The 14,543-nt window shown below is 37.1% G+C and overlaps 1 gene segment (V, D, J or C); it reads right to left on the bottom strand.

Annotated features, from left to right (window-relative positions):
- Positions 1–13,778: 13,778 nt before the first annotated feature.
- Positions 13,779–14,285, bottom strand: LOC130882895 (Ig heavy chain V region PJ14-like). The segment is given in 2 exon segments: positions 13,779–14,155; positions 14,240–14,285. Coding segments are annotated over 2 exon segments (423 nt in total).
- Positions 14,286–14,543: the final 258 nt, after the last annotated feature.

Genomic DNA, 14,543 nt, shown 5'->3' with positions numbered 1-14,543 from the left:
CCATCGCTAGATGAAGGTTCTATGGTGATATGCAAGATATTTATCAGTATGGCTATAGAATAGGGTCATTTCAGGTTCCCTCTCCTCAGCTGCCCAAGGAACTAACTGGGGACATTGCCCTGGGCACCTGGTAGCCACTCCAGGTTCAAGTCTCTTGCCAACCCTTAGGTGGCTCCCTTAACTAAGATATGTGCTTCCCTGCTCCCCTATCCAACCTTCCTTTATCCCGATCATCCCGTTTCCCCAAGTTCCCCCCATCCTCTCCTTCTCACTTTTCTCTCCCCATCTCCCCTTACCTCCATCCCACATCACCCCCAAGATTCATAGGTTTGTGGGTTAAAATCCGTGTCTTCTATACGATTCCATTGGTCGACTTCTCTGTTTTTATGCCAGTACCACGTTGTTTTCATTACTGTAGCTCTGTAATAGAGTTTGAAGTCAGGGATGGTAATACCTCCATACGTTCCTTTGTTATATAAGATTGTTTTTGCTATCCTGGGTTTTTTGTTTTTCCATATAAAGTTGATTATTGTCCTCTCAAGATCTGTGAAGAATTTTGATGGAACCTTGATGGGGACTGCATTGAATCTATAAATTGCCTTTGGTAGAATTGCCATTTTTACTAAGTTGATCCTCCCAATCCAAGAGCAATGGAGATCCTTCCATTTTCTGGTATCCTCCTCAATTTCTTTCTTCAAAGACTTAAAGTTCTTGTCAAATAGATCCTTCACTTAATTGGTTAGAGTTACCCCAAGATATTTTATGCTGTTTTTGGCTATCGTAAAAGCTGATGCCTCTCTGATTTCCCTCTCTGCTTCTTTATCCTGTGTGTATAGGAGGGCAAATGATTTTTTTGAGTTGATTTGTATCCTGCAACGTTACTAAAGGTGTTTATCAGCTGTAGGAGTTCTTTGATGGAGTTTTTGGGGTCGTTTATGTACACTATCATATCATCTGCAAATAACTCAAGTTTAACTCCTTCCTTTCCCATTCGAATCCCCTCGATCACCTATGTTGTCTTATTGCTATTGCTAAAACTTCAAGCACTATATTGAAGAGGTATGGAGAGAGTGGACAGCCTTGGCATGTTCCTGATTTTAGTGGGATGGCTTTAAGTTTCTCTCCATTTAATTTGACTTTAGCTGTCGGCTTGCTGTAAATAGCTTTAATTATATTTAGGTATGACCCTTTTATCCCTAATCTCTCCAAGACTTTTATCATAAAGGGATGTTGAATTTTGTCCAACGCTTTTTCAGCATCTAATGAAAGGATCATATGTTTTTTTTTCTTTCAGTTTATTTATATGATGGATTACATTGATAGATTTGCATAGGTTGAACCAGCACTGCATCTCTGAGATGAAGCCTACTTGATCATAATGGATAATTTTTGTAATGTGTTCTTGGATTCAGTTTGCCAGTATTTTGTTGAGGATTTTTGTGTCAATGTTCATGAGTGAGATTGGCCTATAATTCTCTTTCTTGGTTGAATCTTTGTGTGGTTTTGGTATCAGAGTAATTGTAGCTTCATAAAAGGAATTTGGCAATAACTCTTCTGTTTCTATATTGTGAAATACATTAAGGAGTATAGGTATTAGGTCTTCTTGGAAGATCTGGTAGAATTCTGCATTGAAACCATCTGGTCCTGGACTTTTTTTGAAAGGGAGGTTTTTTTTTTTATTTATCTTTTATTAAAAAAAAAATTTCCGCCTCCTCCCCGCCTCCCATTTCCCTCCCCCTCCTTCTGCTCCTCTCCCTCTCCCCCAACTCCTCTTCTTCTTCATCTCCAGTCTGAAGAGCAGTCCGGGTTCCCTGCCCTGTGGAAAGTCCAAGGTCCTCCCCACTCCATCCAGGTCTAGGAAGGTGAACATCCAAACTGGCTAGGCTCCCACAAAGCCAGAACATGAAGTAGGATCAAAACCCCATGCCATTGTCCTTGGCCTCTCATCAGCTCTCATTGTCCGCCATGTTCAGAGAGTCCGGTTTTATCCCATGCTTTTTAGGTCACAGTCCATCTGGTCTTGGTGAGCTCCCAATTGATCAGTCCCACTGTCTCAGTGGGTGGGTGCACCCCTCGTGGTCCTGACTTCCTTGGTCATGTTCTCCCTCCTTCTGCTCCTCATTGGTAACTTGGGAGTTCAGTGTGGAATATATACCGGAAAGGGAGGTTTTTGATAACAGCTTCTAATTCTTCGCAACTAACAGGTCTATTTAGGTTGTTCACCTGGTCCTGGTTTAACTTTGGTATATTGTATTTATCTAAAAAAGTGTCAATTTCTTTTACATTTTCCAGTTTTGTGGCATACAGGCTTTTGTAGTAAAATCTAATGATTCTCTGAATTTCCTCTGTGTCTGTGGTTATGTCCCCCTTTTCATTTCTGATCTTATTAATTTGCAAATTCTCTCTCTGCCATTTGATTAGTTTAGATAGGGGTTTATCAATCTTGTTGATTTTCTCCAGGTATCAGCTTTTTGTTTCATTAATTCTTTCAATTGTTTTCTGTGATTCTATTTTGTTGATTCCAGCCCTCAGTTTGATCATTTCCAGTCTCCTACTCCTCCTAGGTGAATCTGCTTCTTTTTTTTTTTCTAGAGCTTTCTGGTGGGCTGTTAAGTCTCCAATGTGTGCTTTCTCTGTTTTTTTTTAAGTTGGCACTTAGGGCTATGAACTTTCCTCTTAGGACTGCTTTCATAGTGGCCCATAAGTTTGAGTATGTTGTTTCTTTATATTAATTGAATTCAAGGCAGACTTTAATTTCTTTCTATTTCTTCCTCAATCCAGGTATGGTTCAGTAGTTGACTGTGCAGTTTCCATGAGTTTGTAGGCTTTCTGGGGGTAGCATTGTTGTTGAATTCTAGCTTTAATCCATGGTGATCTGATAAGATACAGGTGGTCACTAATATTTTTTGTAACTGTGGATGTTTGCTTTGTTACCGAGTATGTGGTCAATTTTCGAGAAGGTTCCATGAGCTGCAGAGAAGAAGGTATATTCTTTCATATTTGGGTGGAATAGTCTATAGATGTCTGTTAAGTCCATTTGGTTCACTACCTCCATTAATTCTCTTATTTCTCTGTTAGGTTTCTGTCTAATTGACCTGTCCATTGGTGAGAGGAGTGTTGAAGTCTCCTACTACTAGCGTGTGCAGTTTGATGGCTGGCTTGAGTTTTAGCAATGTTTCTTTTACGTAGTGGGTGCTTTTATATTAGGGGCATAGATATTCAGGATTGAGACTTCATCCTGATGAATTGTTCCTGTTATGACTAGAAAATGTCCCTCTTCATCTCTTCTGATTGATTTAAGTTTGAAGTCAACTTTGTTAGAAATTAGTATGGCCACACCTGCTTGTTTCTTAGGTCCATTTGCTTGATAAGCCTTACCCCTTACCTTTACTCTGTGTAGGTGCCTGTCTTTGTGGTTGAGGTGTATTTCTTGTAAACAGCAGAATGTTGGATCCTGTTTTTGTATCCAGTCTCTTAGCCTGTGCCTTTTTATAGGTGACTTGAGTCCATTGACATGAAGTGATAATAATGACCAGTGGTTGTTAACTCCGGTCACATTTTTAGTAGTAGAGTTTGTGTGTTTCCCTTCTTTGAGTTACGCTAGTGAAGGGTCTCTAGATGTCTGAGTTATTGTGGTCATTGTTGGACTCCTTGGTTAGTGATTTTCCTTCTATTACTTTCTGTAAGGCTGGATTTGTGGCTACGTATTGTTTAAATTTTTTTTATCCTGGTACATTTTGTTTTCTCCATTTATAGTGAACGAAAGCTTGGCTGGGTATAGTAGTCTGGGCTTGCATCCATGGTCTCTTAGTTTCTTCAGTACATTTATCCAGGACCTTCTGGCTTTCATGGTTTCCACAGAGAAGTCAGGTGTAAGTCTGATAGGTTTACCTTTATAAGTAACTTCGCCTTTTTCCTTTGCAGCTCTTAATATTCTTTCTTTATTCTGTATGCTTTGTGTTTTTATTATTATATGGTGAGGGGATGTTTTTTTTTTTTTTTTGATCCAGCCTATTTGGTGTTCTGTATGCTTCTTGAACCTTCATAGGTATATCTTTCTTTAGGTTGGGAAAGTTTTCTTCTATAATTTTATTGAATATATTTTCTGGACCATTGAGCTGCGCTTCTTCTTCTTCTTCTACTCCAATTATTCTTAGGTTTGGTCTTTTTATTGTGTCCCATATTTCCTGAATGTTTTGTGATGAGAGTTTGTTTGTCTTGCTGTTTTCTTTGATCAGCATGTTTATTTTCACTATGGTATCTTCAGAATCTGAGAATCTTTCTCCTATCTCTTGCATTCTGTTGGTTATGCTTGTTTCTGTATTCTCTATTCGTTTACCTAGATTTTTTATGTCCAGCCGGCACTCTGTTTGTGTTTTCTTCTTTGCCTCCATTACAATTTTCAAGTCTTGAACAGTTTCCATTATCTGTTTGATTGTTTTTCCTTGGTTTCCTAGAGTATCATTCACTGATTTACTCAATTCTTCAAACTTTCTGTTGTACTTTTCATCCATTTCTATAAAGGCATTTTTTTACATGCTGTTTAAGGGCATCAATCACTTTCATAAAGTCAATTTTTTCTGCTTCCTCTTGATTAAGGTATTCATGTCCTCCTTTTGTGAGGTCGTTGGGTTCTGGTGGTTTCATATTGTTTTTCAGATTGTTGGGTGAATTCTTGCATTGGCACCTTCCCATCTCTTCCTCTGAATGCTCCCCTATGGATCTTCTTTTACAGGATCAGGTCTCCTTGCCTACTGATGTACCTTCCCAGTGATGGCACTCCCCAGTGATGGCTCTCCTGGTGCTCCAGTGATGTCTCTCCTGGTGCCAATATCAGATCTCCATGCCCAAAGATGGCTCTTCTGCTGCCGAGATCAGATCTCCGTGCTGGTTGGGTAGTTCATAAACAAAGCACCTACCTTGCTTGGTGCAGGCAGGCTATTGAAATAAAGGAACTCCCGCCTGCCCGCTTGCCCTGAGGATTCGACCCCAGTGCCCAGACAGGCTCAGCTGTGTGGTGTTATGTGCCAAAAGAGGGAAGGGGGGCAGAAGGGAGGAGGGTTATGGATGCAAGCTGGGTGGGATAGGAAGAGAGAGGCAGTATGAAGGGAATAGAGCTCCTGCAGGGAGCCCAGGAAGTATAAGGGGGGGATGAGGAACTTCTGAGTTCCCTGTCCCAGGCTGCTGCCACGGGTCAAAAACTCACCCCAATGTTGGCTCTCCAGGTGCTGAGATCAGATCTCCGTTCTCTGTCCATTATTTCTTTATGCATAGTCTTTTCACTTTTTGCTGTGAGTTGCAGTGGTAGAAACTGCTCTTCCTTTTAAGGAGACAGCCATCCTGTGAAAGCCCTGATCATCATGTACAGTATGAGTTCAATGGTCCTTGTGTTTTTTAATGCTTCAGGGTTATAAAAAGATTTTTTCAGGCATGATGCTTTGTAAGTTTCATCTTGGGTTTGTTTGATATTTTCCTTGTGGTTACAATAGTTTGGAAAGGAATATCTCAGGAATAAATTCACATTTCTTATACTATATTGGGGAACTAGGATTTCCACTTATTCAAATATTTTTTTGTCCTTAGTTACTTTAGAGATATTTTCTAAATTATGTTTCCATTTCGGTAGAAAGGCACCATGACCACAACTGTTATAAGGAAACCGTAAAATTTAGGGTTCTTTCCTGTAGCTCCAGAAGTTCAGACCATTCTCATCATGGCACGATAATGGCAGTGTGCAGGAAGTCTTGGTGCTGGAGGAATAGATGAGAGTCCAACATCTTGCAAGGAATAAGAAATCACCTGACAGACTGGGCAGCACTCTGAGCATAGAAAACCTCAAAGCCTACCCTCTAAAGTGACACATTTCCTCAATCAGGCTGTGCTATTATGTAAACCAATTACATTCAAACTTTGACAGAGAGCTTCTGTCCATATACCATACTTTCTTACTCCTTGGGTTTTTCTTTTTTTCATGAGACTCTCTAGAAGGAAGTGACTGGGAAAAGAGCATTCGCAACGGGAATGCATTCATACTAAATTCACACATTATTTATTATTATCATCTATTTGAGAGGTGTTCCTTGAGAGTTTCATATTTTTGTGACAGGGGTTTCTAGATGCCGTTTTGGTGCCATTTCTGGGACTGGTTGTGTGTGGTTTGGTTCTTGGACTTGGCCATGTCCGGATGGTAATCAGCGGCTCCCGAAGCACCTGTGACTGGAAGAGAAGGAACCAGAATCTTTCTCCTTGGGCAACTACATGACGAATGCCTGATTCCACCTATTTTCTTGCATTACGTTTAGTTTTCCTGCCTACCTATATTCTGCCTTGCCATAGGGTAAAGCATTTTTTATTAGTAATCAATGGCAATAAAACATATTCACTGCATACATAGGGAAATCACACATCATCTCCCTTTTTCTGTCTAAACAAAAAGGAAACTTTTAACTTTAACTTAGTAAAACTACATATAACAAAACAGACATCAAGCAAGAATGAGAGTTACCATATTTTCTCACAGTTAAACTTTCATATCTAATTTAACTTTTGTCATAACAGGAAAACTATAATTGTAACTATGTGTCTTCAACTCCATCAAATACCCCAGAAGGATATAATATTACCTAAGTAAATGGAAAGTATTCCACTTCCAAAACTCTAAAATTGACAGAGACATCTCACTGCCTGGAGAGGAACTGAAAGCACTTCTGTAGTCTTGGGGAATCCTTTCACAGCCTTCATGCCCACAGTATCTGGCAGACATTTATATTTAACGGAGAATTTGAAAGACTGATTCATCTGTATTTGCAGTTTATAAATCACTTTTTACTGTGTCCTGCAGAATGTCTGACAGACTATTTTATAAAGCAGTAACCCTGAAGGACTATCTTGCCTTCTTTTGGCAAGTTCAGCATTCATTTTCTGTGGGTCTTTCATGCCTCATTTATATAATATACCATCAAGCAGTCCACACAAAAACAGTTTCTTGACCACATGACTAGTAAACTCTATAAAGAGCCTTTTTGATGTCCATAATACTCATGAAGTAATTAGTGCTGCCAAAAGCAGACATATGTCACTATCAAGAAAAGTCTGAGTTCTTCAAACATTTTAAATGCAATATTCTGTAGGTACTTGTAGTGCTGAAAAATATGTATCTAATGAAATATATCTCTGTACATTCAGAAAAATATAACATATCTACAGTTTGACTATTAAATGCATATCTATTAATTCATAATTTTAGTTACACATTACATTTTTAAATGAACTGTATAAGCTCATTTAATTATTATATAACTGTATATGTTTTAATACCTTAAACAGGAACAGAAACATACATATAACAAAATTGTCTTCAAAATTGTATCAGTAAACAAAAGTCCATGTCAATGTACAATATTAATCTCTATGTCACATTCCCCTTATTTTTTGAGGAATTGACCAAGACCGTTAATCATTTATAAGCAATTCCCTTTAAATTAAAAAGAAATATTTATAAACAATCTTATTGGGAATTTTTATGTATTTTTCTTCAAAGTGCTTCCCACTGTTTGTTGAATGTAGTATTTTTAGGGTTCATGGAGACCTTTTGGGGGATCTTGATCCATCAAACCACATTAGACTGGAAGGAACCTACAGGTCCTTAAGAGCATCAGCATAGTAGATATACCTACTACTAATGTTAATGCATATGACACACTCTAATCCTTTCCCAGGGACCCATCAGACCCAATGCATTCTACTGAACGAGAATCTATAACTTTTTGTTTTTTACGAAAACAAAGATATTACCTCTTACCCAAGATGTTGCCTTGATGCAATCACTTCTACCTGAACACATTGGCCAAGATCAAAAACCCAATCTAGATTGAGGGCAGGAAGATGTTTTCCCAAGAGGACAACACCTCTCACTCATGTGATGTCTAATCTATATGTTGTCTATTTTATCACACATCTCAGATAAGTGATAAAAATGAATTTTTACTGACAAGATAAATGAAATCTCTCTCTTGGATGTCACTAACAGTATCCTAACCTTTAACGGGGGGTACTAATTCAAATACAAAATATATTAATCAAAATAATGAACATGTTTTTGAAATATTACCACTTGAATCAAGACTTTATATGCTACACAAGAACACTTCAAGTAAGTTTTAAAGAATATTTTATTTTTAATAACTCATATATTTATCTGTATGGATAATATAGTGCTCATGGTGGGTAGAACAGTGGTCATGGAAGTCAATAGAGGGTCCTAGGTCCTCAAGACTTGCAGTTGTTTATGAGCTTCCAATTGTGGTTGTCAGAAACTGAAACTGATCCTCTACGAAACATTATGTTCTCTAAACCAGTGAGGTGTTTCTCCAGTGCCTGGATGAGCAATCGAAGTCTTCCTGTCATGTTTTCTTCAACTCTGTTCACAAAGAACTAAATATCATAATGAGCTGAATGAACTGGAAAGATTGAGTGAAAGTCAGATACCAAGAATACAAAAAGAGTTTTTTTCAAGTGGAACTTCAGAAAACTAACTACAGGTTAACGAACATTAAGGGAAGGTTGACCTTGGCTTACCCACTGTAGACTGAGATGTCTAAACAGTTATAGTGGGAGGAGTATTCTAACAATGAACTGTATGGATATTGAGCACAGTTAATATTATGTTCTTCATATCCAGAGTGAGTTGATCTTCTGAGATATCACACCCAACCCCAAGCAAAAACTGTGTAGTCACTCAACAGTGGACATTTATTTGAGAACATAATGTTAGCCAGGGTAAAGAAAGTTTCAAACACCACACAATTGTGTCAAACCATTACTAAAAATACAGGCAGAAGAAAAATAAATGATTATATGTATCTATCTGATTATAAGTTATATCATACACTAGTTAGGTGTTTTCATAAATATCAACTGTATAAATTTTTATTTTACATAATTAAGTTATAGCACTATTTGCTTATATTTAAAGTTTTTAAGATATAAAAAATTATTATGTTTCTAAAAATACTACTATTAGATTCAGAGTTATCATGTTAATCAATAAAATTTTCAATTCCTGGATTTCTTCTAATCAATTATAATACTTTAGAGGTATCAATGATTTTATTTTTTACCTAATAAAAATTGCATTCAAACAACTGAAAAGTAAGAATAATTGTAAAATGATTTAAATTGGGAAAAGAACATAATATATTTGGGACTACCAGGCATTGAGGAAACATTTTTTCATGTCTTCTGTGACTGAAATAGGCTCAGCCACTTATTCTGGAACCATCTTCTGGAACAACAGGGAACTGGTGAGCTTCTTCAGTTATTTGTATAATACCTATTTACAGAAAAATATATATATAATTTATAAAATAGTTATTGCCACAAATTTGTCTATTTTACAGTTGACATCAAATTGATGGTCAGACAGAGTTAAGGAAAGAACAGTGTAGGGATCTATGTGCTATAGTCACACACTATCAGGACATGTTATAAGAATACCTACTCCAGTATTTTTGACCTTGAGATTGTATATGCCATTATTCTGCACTCATAACATCTAGTTATGGTTCCCTAGAACAATCCCTAGACAGTCAAGAGCAGACTAATTCAAGGGACTTTCCATGCACTCTTAATTTTTCTTTTGTACTTAAGAGGAGGATACTTCTACTTTTTGTTTATTAATTTACTGATACTAATATGGATATGTAAATGGTTCATTGCATATAATGTTTGAATTTTAATAACATGTCATGGATATTTTTAATCTAAATCTAAATGCTTAGAATTAGAGCTTCTAGTTATTGGCTTTGGTATGTTTTAGGTCTAACCAAATTGATTAACTGTTTCTCCCTGCTCATACCTAGTCCCCAGCAGTCATTTATTCTGATCCTCAGCCTGAGCCTGGGTAACATGAGACTGAGTAATCTATTTTCTGCTTTGTGTGGAATTATGCAATTCATTGTTATAAGTCTTGATGTCAGGATTCTAAGAAACTAGACACTTCTGTATCTATCCAAATCTTCAACACTCACTGCTGGTGTCACTGCAACTGTCTATGATAAAAGCTGATGATAAAGGGGACAAAACTGGACCTGACATCTGGTGAACCATGCACACTGTAGGCTGAGAAATTTGTGATCTGAGGGTTCAGGACAGACTTGCAGAGGAACCAGCCCTCTGGATTTTTATTTGAAATGTAAATTTTACCAACAAGGAAATACATAAACATTTGAATTGTCAAAAATGATAATGAAGAGAACACTTATAAGTCCTGGTGTTTTAAAATAAGGAAACAATGAATGATATTAAATTTCCAAGATGTCTTGTGAAAGAAATATTAATTCAGGCTAGAAGTAGTTTTCCATCATGTCTACAAAAAAGAAAAAATACAAAAATTATAGATTACTTTAAATATTTAAGCATACTTAATGAGCTTACACTTAACAAGTGTCATAACTTACAGTCTCCTCTTGAAATACACATGCACACACACAAACATATGTATATAATGCATTGAATGGAATTAACCAGAAAAGTATTCATAAATGCACAACACATATAAAATTATATGTCAATCTGACAAAAAGAAGCAAATTTATAGCTCAGATGATTTGATATGTGGGTATAATTCATTGGTTCCACCTTGGGAAAAAATAGGAAGCTTGATAGGCTTCAACAGTTGAGAGGGACATCAACTGGTCTTTTTTGTCTAGAAGAAGAAACCTCATATTTCCACATTATAGCAAAAGTCCATGCATAATGGTATATAGCTTTCAAATTTCTGAAGTGACCCTTAATGGTTTTAGAAATCTTGTTGGTCCTTTGCATCCTCTCCTTTCCCCAGGTTTCTCTGAATAGGGGGTCTCTGCAGGCTCACAGTGGATTTCCCTCACTGTGTATCAGTCACAGTAATACATGTCTGTGTCCTCAGTTTACAGAGTGTTGCATGTTAAGAAAACTTATCTCTTTGAGGTGTCCCTGCTGATGGTGACTCAGGATTTGAGAACTGAATTATATTTGCACAGATACAGAGGTGCACAGGAGGATGTAAGAAGTGACTTTGACTGTGCCCATCATTTTTGAGTTGATGAAGTAGTAGGATGCTCTCTATTTTGAGACCATGATGAAGAGGAAATATCAGCTCCTCAACTCTCTGAGCTAGTGAGTTGCCAGCCCAGCTTCTGACTCGTGAATCTTTATTTTTAAATAGAGCATTAAATATTTAGTTGCAAACTACATATTGTGGCAGTGGCAGGTTTGGATTTGATTGACTCAGATGTGGGCCGGCTAGTAACCATGGAGTCACAGTTACTTTCTGAAATAGCAAGAGCTACAGGTATATTCATTGTGAAGGTGTCAAAACAATAAGTTTTTATTTTTATATACATGGAAGAAAAGAAGATGATAAAATTAAAGTGAACATGGAAAAAATTAACAGCTTCAAATATATTGTAAGTGACAAATCAATAATCGTTAAAATCATCTTTCCTTAAGACATGTAGAAGCTTCCTTGTTGAGGGAAGAGAGGGGATAGCAGTTATAGAATTTAGAAGCATAAAATGTTACACCTTCCATGTTTAAAAGAAAGAGAATATATTTTAGCAATGAAAATCCAAACATACATATTTTTAAATTTTATGGATAAATTTGTCTTATGTTAATAAACAGAACTGCCTCTAAACTGTCTGAGAAGCAGGAAAACATAACAACTGGTGTCTAACCTTGCTCAAATTGCAGCCCAATATTTACAGCATGGTCTTCTCTGATAAAGCCTGCAAATAGGACCCAGTGTCCACATCCTACAATTCATTCTGAATACAAGTATTTCTGTGCATTATGACAAATTTTAGAGATTCATGTCAGAGTGCTCCAGGTTGTGGACAGTAGGTGAAGATTTCAGGATTTCTTTCCCATTGGTAAGTGACAAAAAGGAGATGTAGAGATGTTATCTCTGTCACTTAAGCTTATAGAGCAGCTGGAGGTTATCTCGCAGGTGGACAATAGCAACATGAATGATTTTATATTCCATATATCTGTTAAATTTATTAATAAATTGTATTGAAAATTTTATTAATAAATGTATCAGATGTATGTGCTTATTTTCAATACAACAGGATACAAAAGATATTGTATAAGAGATTCCTTATTCCAGAAGACAGGGGATGAATGTGAGAGCTCGGAGAAAAATAATTCACTAGAATGGAAAACAAGTCACTAGGAGAATCTGCTTCAGTTCGAAAAAAAAACAGTGAATATCGGTCCAAGTGAAACAAAGGCCGATGGCCAGAGAAAAATGCAGTGAACTCATCAAGTGAGCATAACTCTTGTAAATAAAAATGCCCCATGTTCACTAAAATAATCATATGAGGCAATCATGAAAGGGGCTTCAAGGAAACAATGAATATTTTTCTTCTTCTTGTCTTAGAGTATAATATTTTCATATGTTTTTTACTCACTTGAAAACTTTGCAGGATGCTGATATCTGAATGCACAAATTATTATTTGGCCACATTAATTCAATAAATTAATTTACAGAAATATAATCAATGTAACTTCTGTGTCTACATTTATTTATGGACAAGTGCATACTAAAAGCATTTAAATGAAAATCATAGGGATATGATAACTACAATCACAAGTAATTGTGGGTATCTCTGTGAGATTTGACAACTCAGGCTTTACTTATAGAGACTCAGGCAGTAAGAGACAGTAGAACAGTGGGATATGGAAATAACCATTGAAATGCAATAATCAATTTTAATTGAAAATGTCATTTTCTTTGGATCCTCACATAGAAGTGAGAAAATTGGGCATGTTTCTTTTATATTAAATTTTTGCAATTCGTCCAAACTCCTATACAGTAATGTAACAGAACTATGTTCCCTTTTACAATGCCCATCTTTTCTCTCCATCCGCATTGCTCATGTTCTCCCTCCTTCTACTCTTCATCTAGTCCTTGGGAGCTGTCATCAAAAACCTCCCTACCAAAAAAAGCCCAGGATCAGATGATTTCAATGCAGAATTCTACCAGAACTTCCAAGAAGAGCTAATACCTATACTTCTTAATGTGTTTCACAAAATAGCAACAAAAAAGTCATTGCCAAACTCCTTTTATGGAGCTACAGTTACCCTGATACCAAAACCACACAAAGACTCAACCAAGAAAGAGAATTACAGGCAAAACTAATTTTTACCAAGATGCAAATGCATGAAATGGGATCTGTGAAAAGCAATAATCAATTCTATCCTTTTATGGGACCTTCTTGGTGTAGAAGGAAACTACGGATATTTCAGTTTCCAGGGTGTTGTGGAAAAATGACTTTAAATTAGGGAAGCTGTGGTTTCTTTATCACAGGTACAAAAACAAAGAGGACAAATTACAGCTCTTTTAAAGTTCTCTAGCTTATAACTGAACCTAACCTCAACAAGTGTCATAACTGCTGACTCCTTTAAAATATCTGCATATATAAAAAGTGTGTGAATATGTGTGTATATGTGTGTGTGTAAAACATATAAAGTTATATGTCATTCTATCTAATAACAAGAAGCAGATTGATAGATTACAGAGCTAGGGGAAAAGCTATTTGTTATAGTATTTGAACATATAAGAAGTTTATTAGACTATGACAGTGAAGAGATGCCTCTAAAGATTTTTTTCTTATTTGTATTTGGAAGAGGAAAACACAGATTCTAATTTTGAAACATAATCTCATGCAGCACAGTCTAGAACTTCTCATCTTATTAAGCAACCACATACTGGTCTTGGGAGACCCTGTTGGTCTTCACCACCCCCTGCTGGTCATAAGTGTCCAGGGAGTTTTTTGTGCAGGCTCACACTGGAGTTCTCTCACTGTGTCTCTGGCACAGAAATACATGGCTGTGTCATCAGTTTGCAGACTGTTCAGTTTTAAGAAAACTTGGCTTTTGGAGGTGTCCCTGGTGATGCTGATTCGGGACTGAAGAGCTGAATTATAATATGTATTTCCATTATATGCTATTGCTCCCATCCACTCCAGACCCTTTCCTGGAGGCTGGCGGATCCAGCTTACAGCATTGCTGGTTAATGAGAATCCAGAGACAGTGCAGGTGAGGGAAAGGGTCTGTGATGGCTCCACTAGGCCAGGTCCTGACTCCTTCAGCTGTATCTGGGACAGGGCACCTAAGGACAAGCAACATCACCATCAGTCATATAACCCATAGATGAAAAACTTGGTTCCCTTTCCTGAAACGCTAAAGCACTTACAGCTTGGAAATGTCACCAGGCAGAGGAGCAGCACCAGGACAGCCATGCTGTGTTGGAGGCTCTAGTCAGAAAGAGATGGGGTCTCTCAGCTTGGCCTTGGATTTCATCCTGAGCTTGAGGACTGATTTGCATTTGGGGAGGTTCCTGAGAACATAAAAGGAAGCATAGGCAATGTTTCCAATTTCTCCTCCAGGAAACTGAGATTTGCTTTGTTTGTCTTAGAGGTACTTGATATTTAACCTCAGGAACATTTACGTGATGCTGTCTGGATTTAATATCAGAGAAACAGGAAATATTATGAGTC

This window comes from Chionomys nivalis, chromosome 10 (assembly GCF_950005125.1).
Source record: "Chionomys nivalis chromosome 10, mChiNiv1.1, whole genome shotgun sequence".
NCBI lineage: Eukaryota > Metazoa > Chordata > Mammalia > Rodentia > Cricetidae > Chionomys > Chionomys nivalis.
The sequence above is the reverse complement of the archived record's forward strand: the minus strand, read 5'-3'. Positions and strand labels throughout refer to the sequence as shown.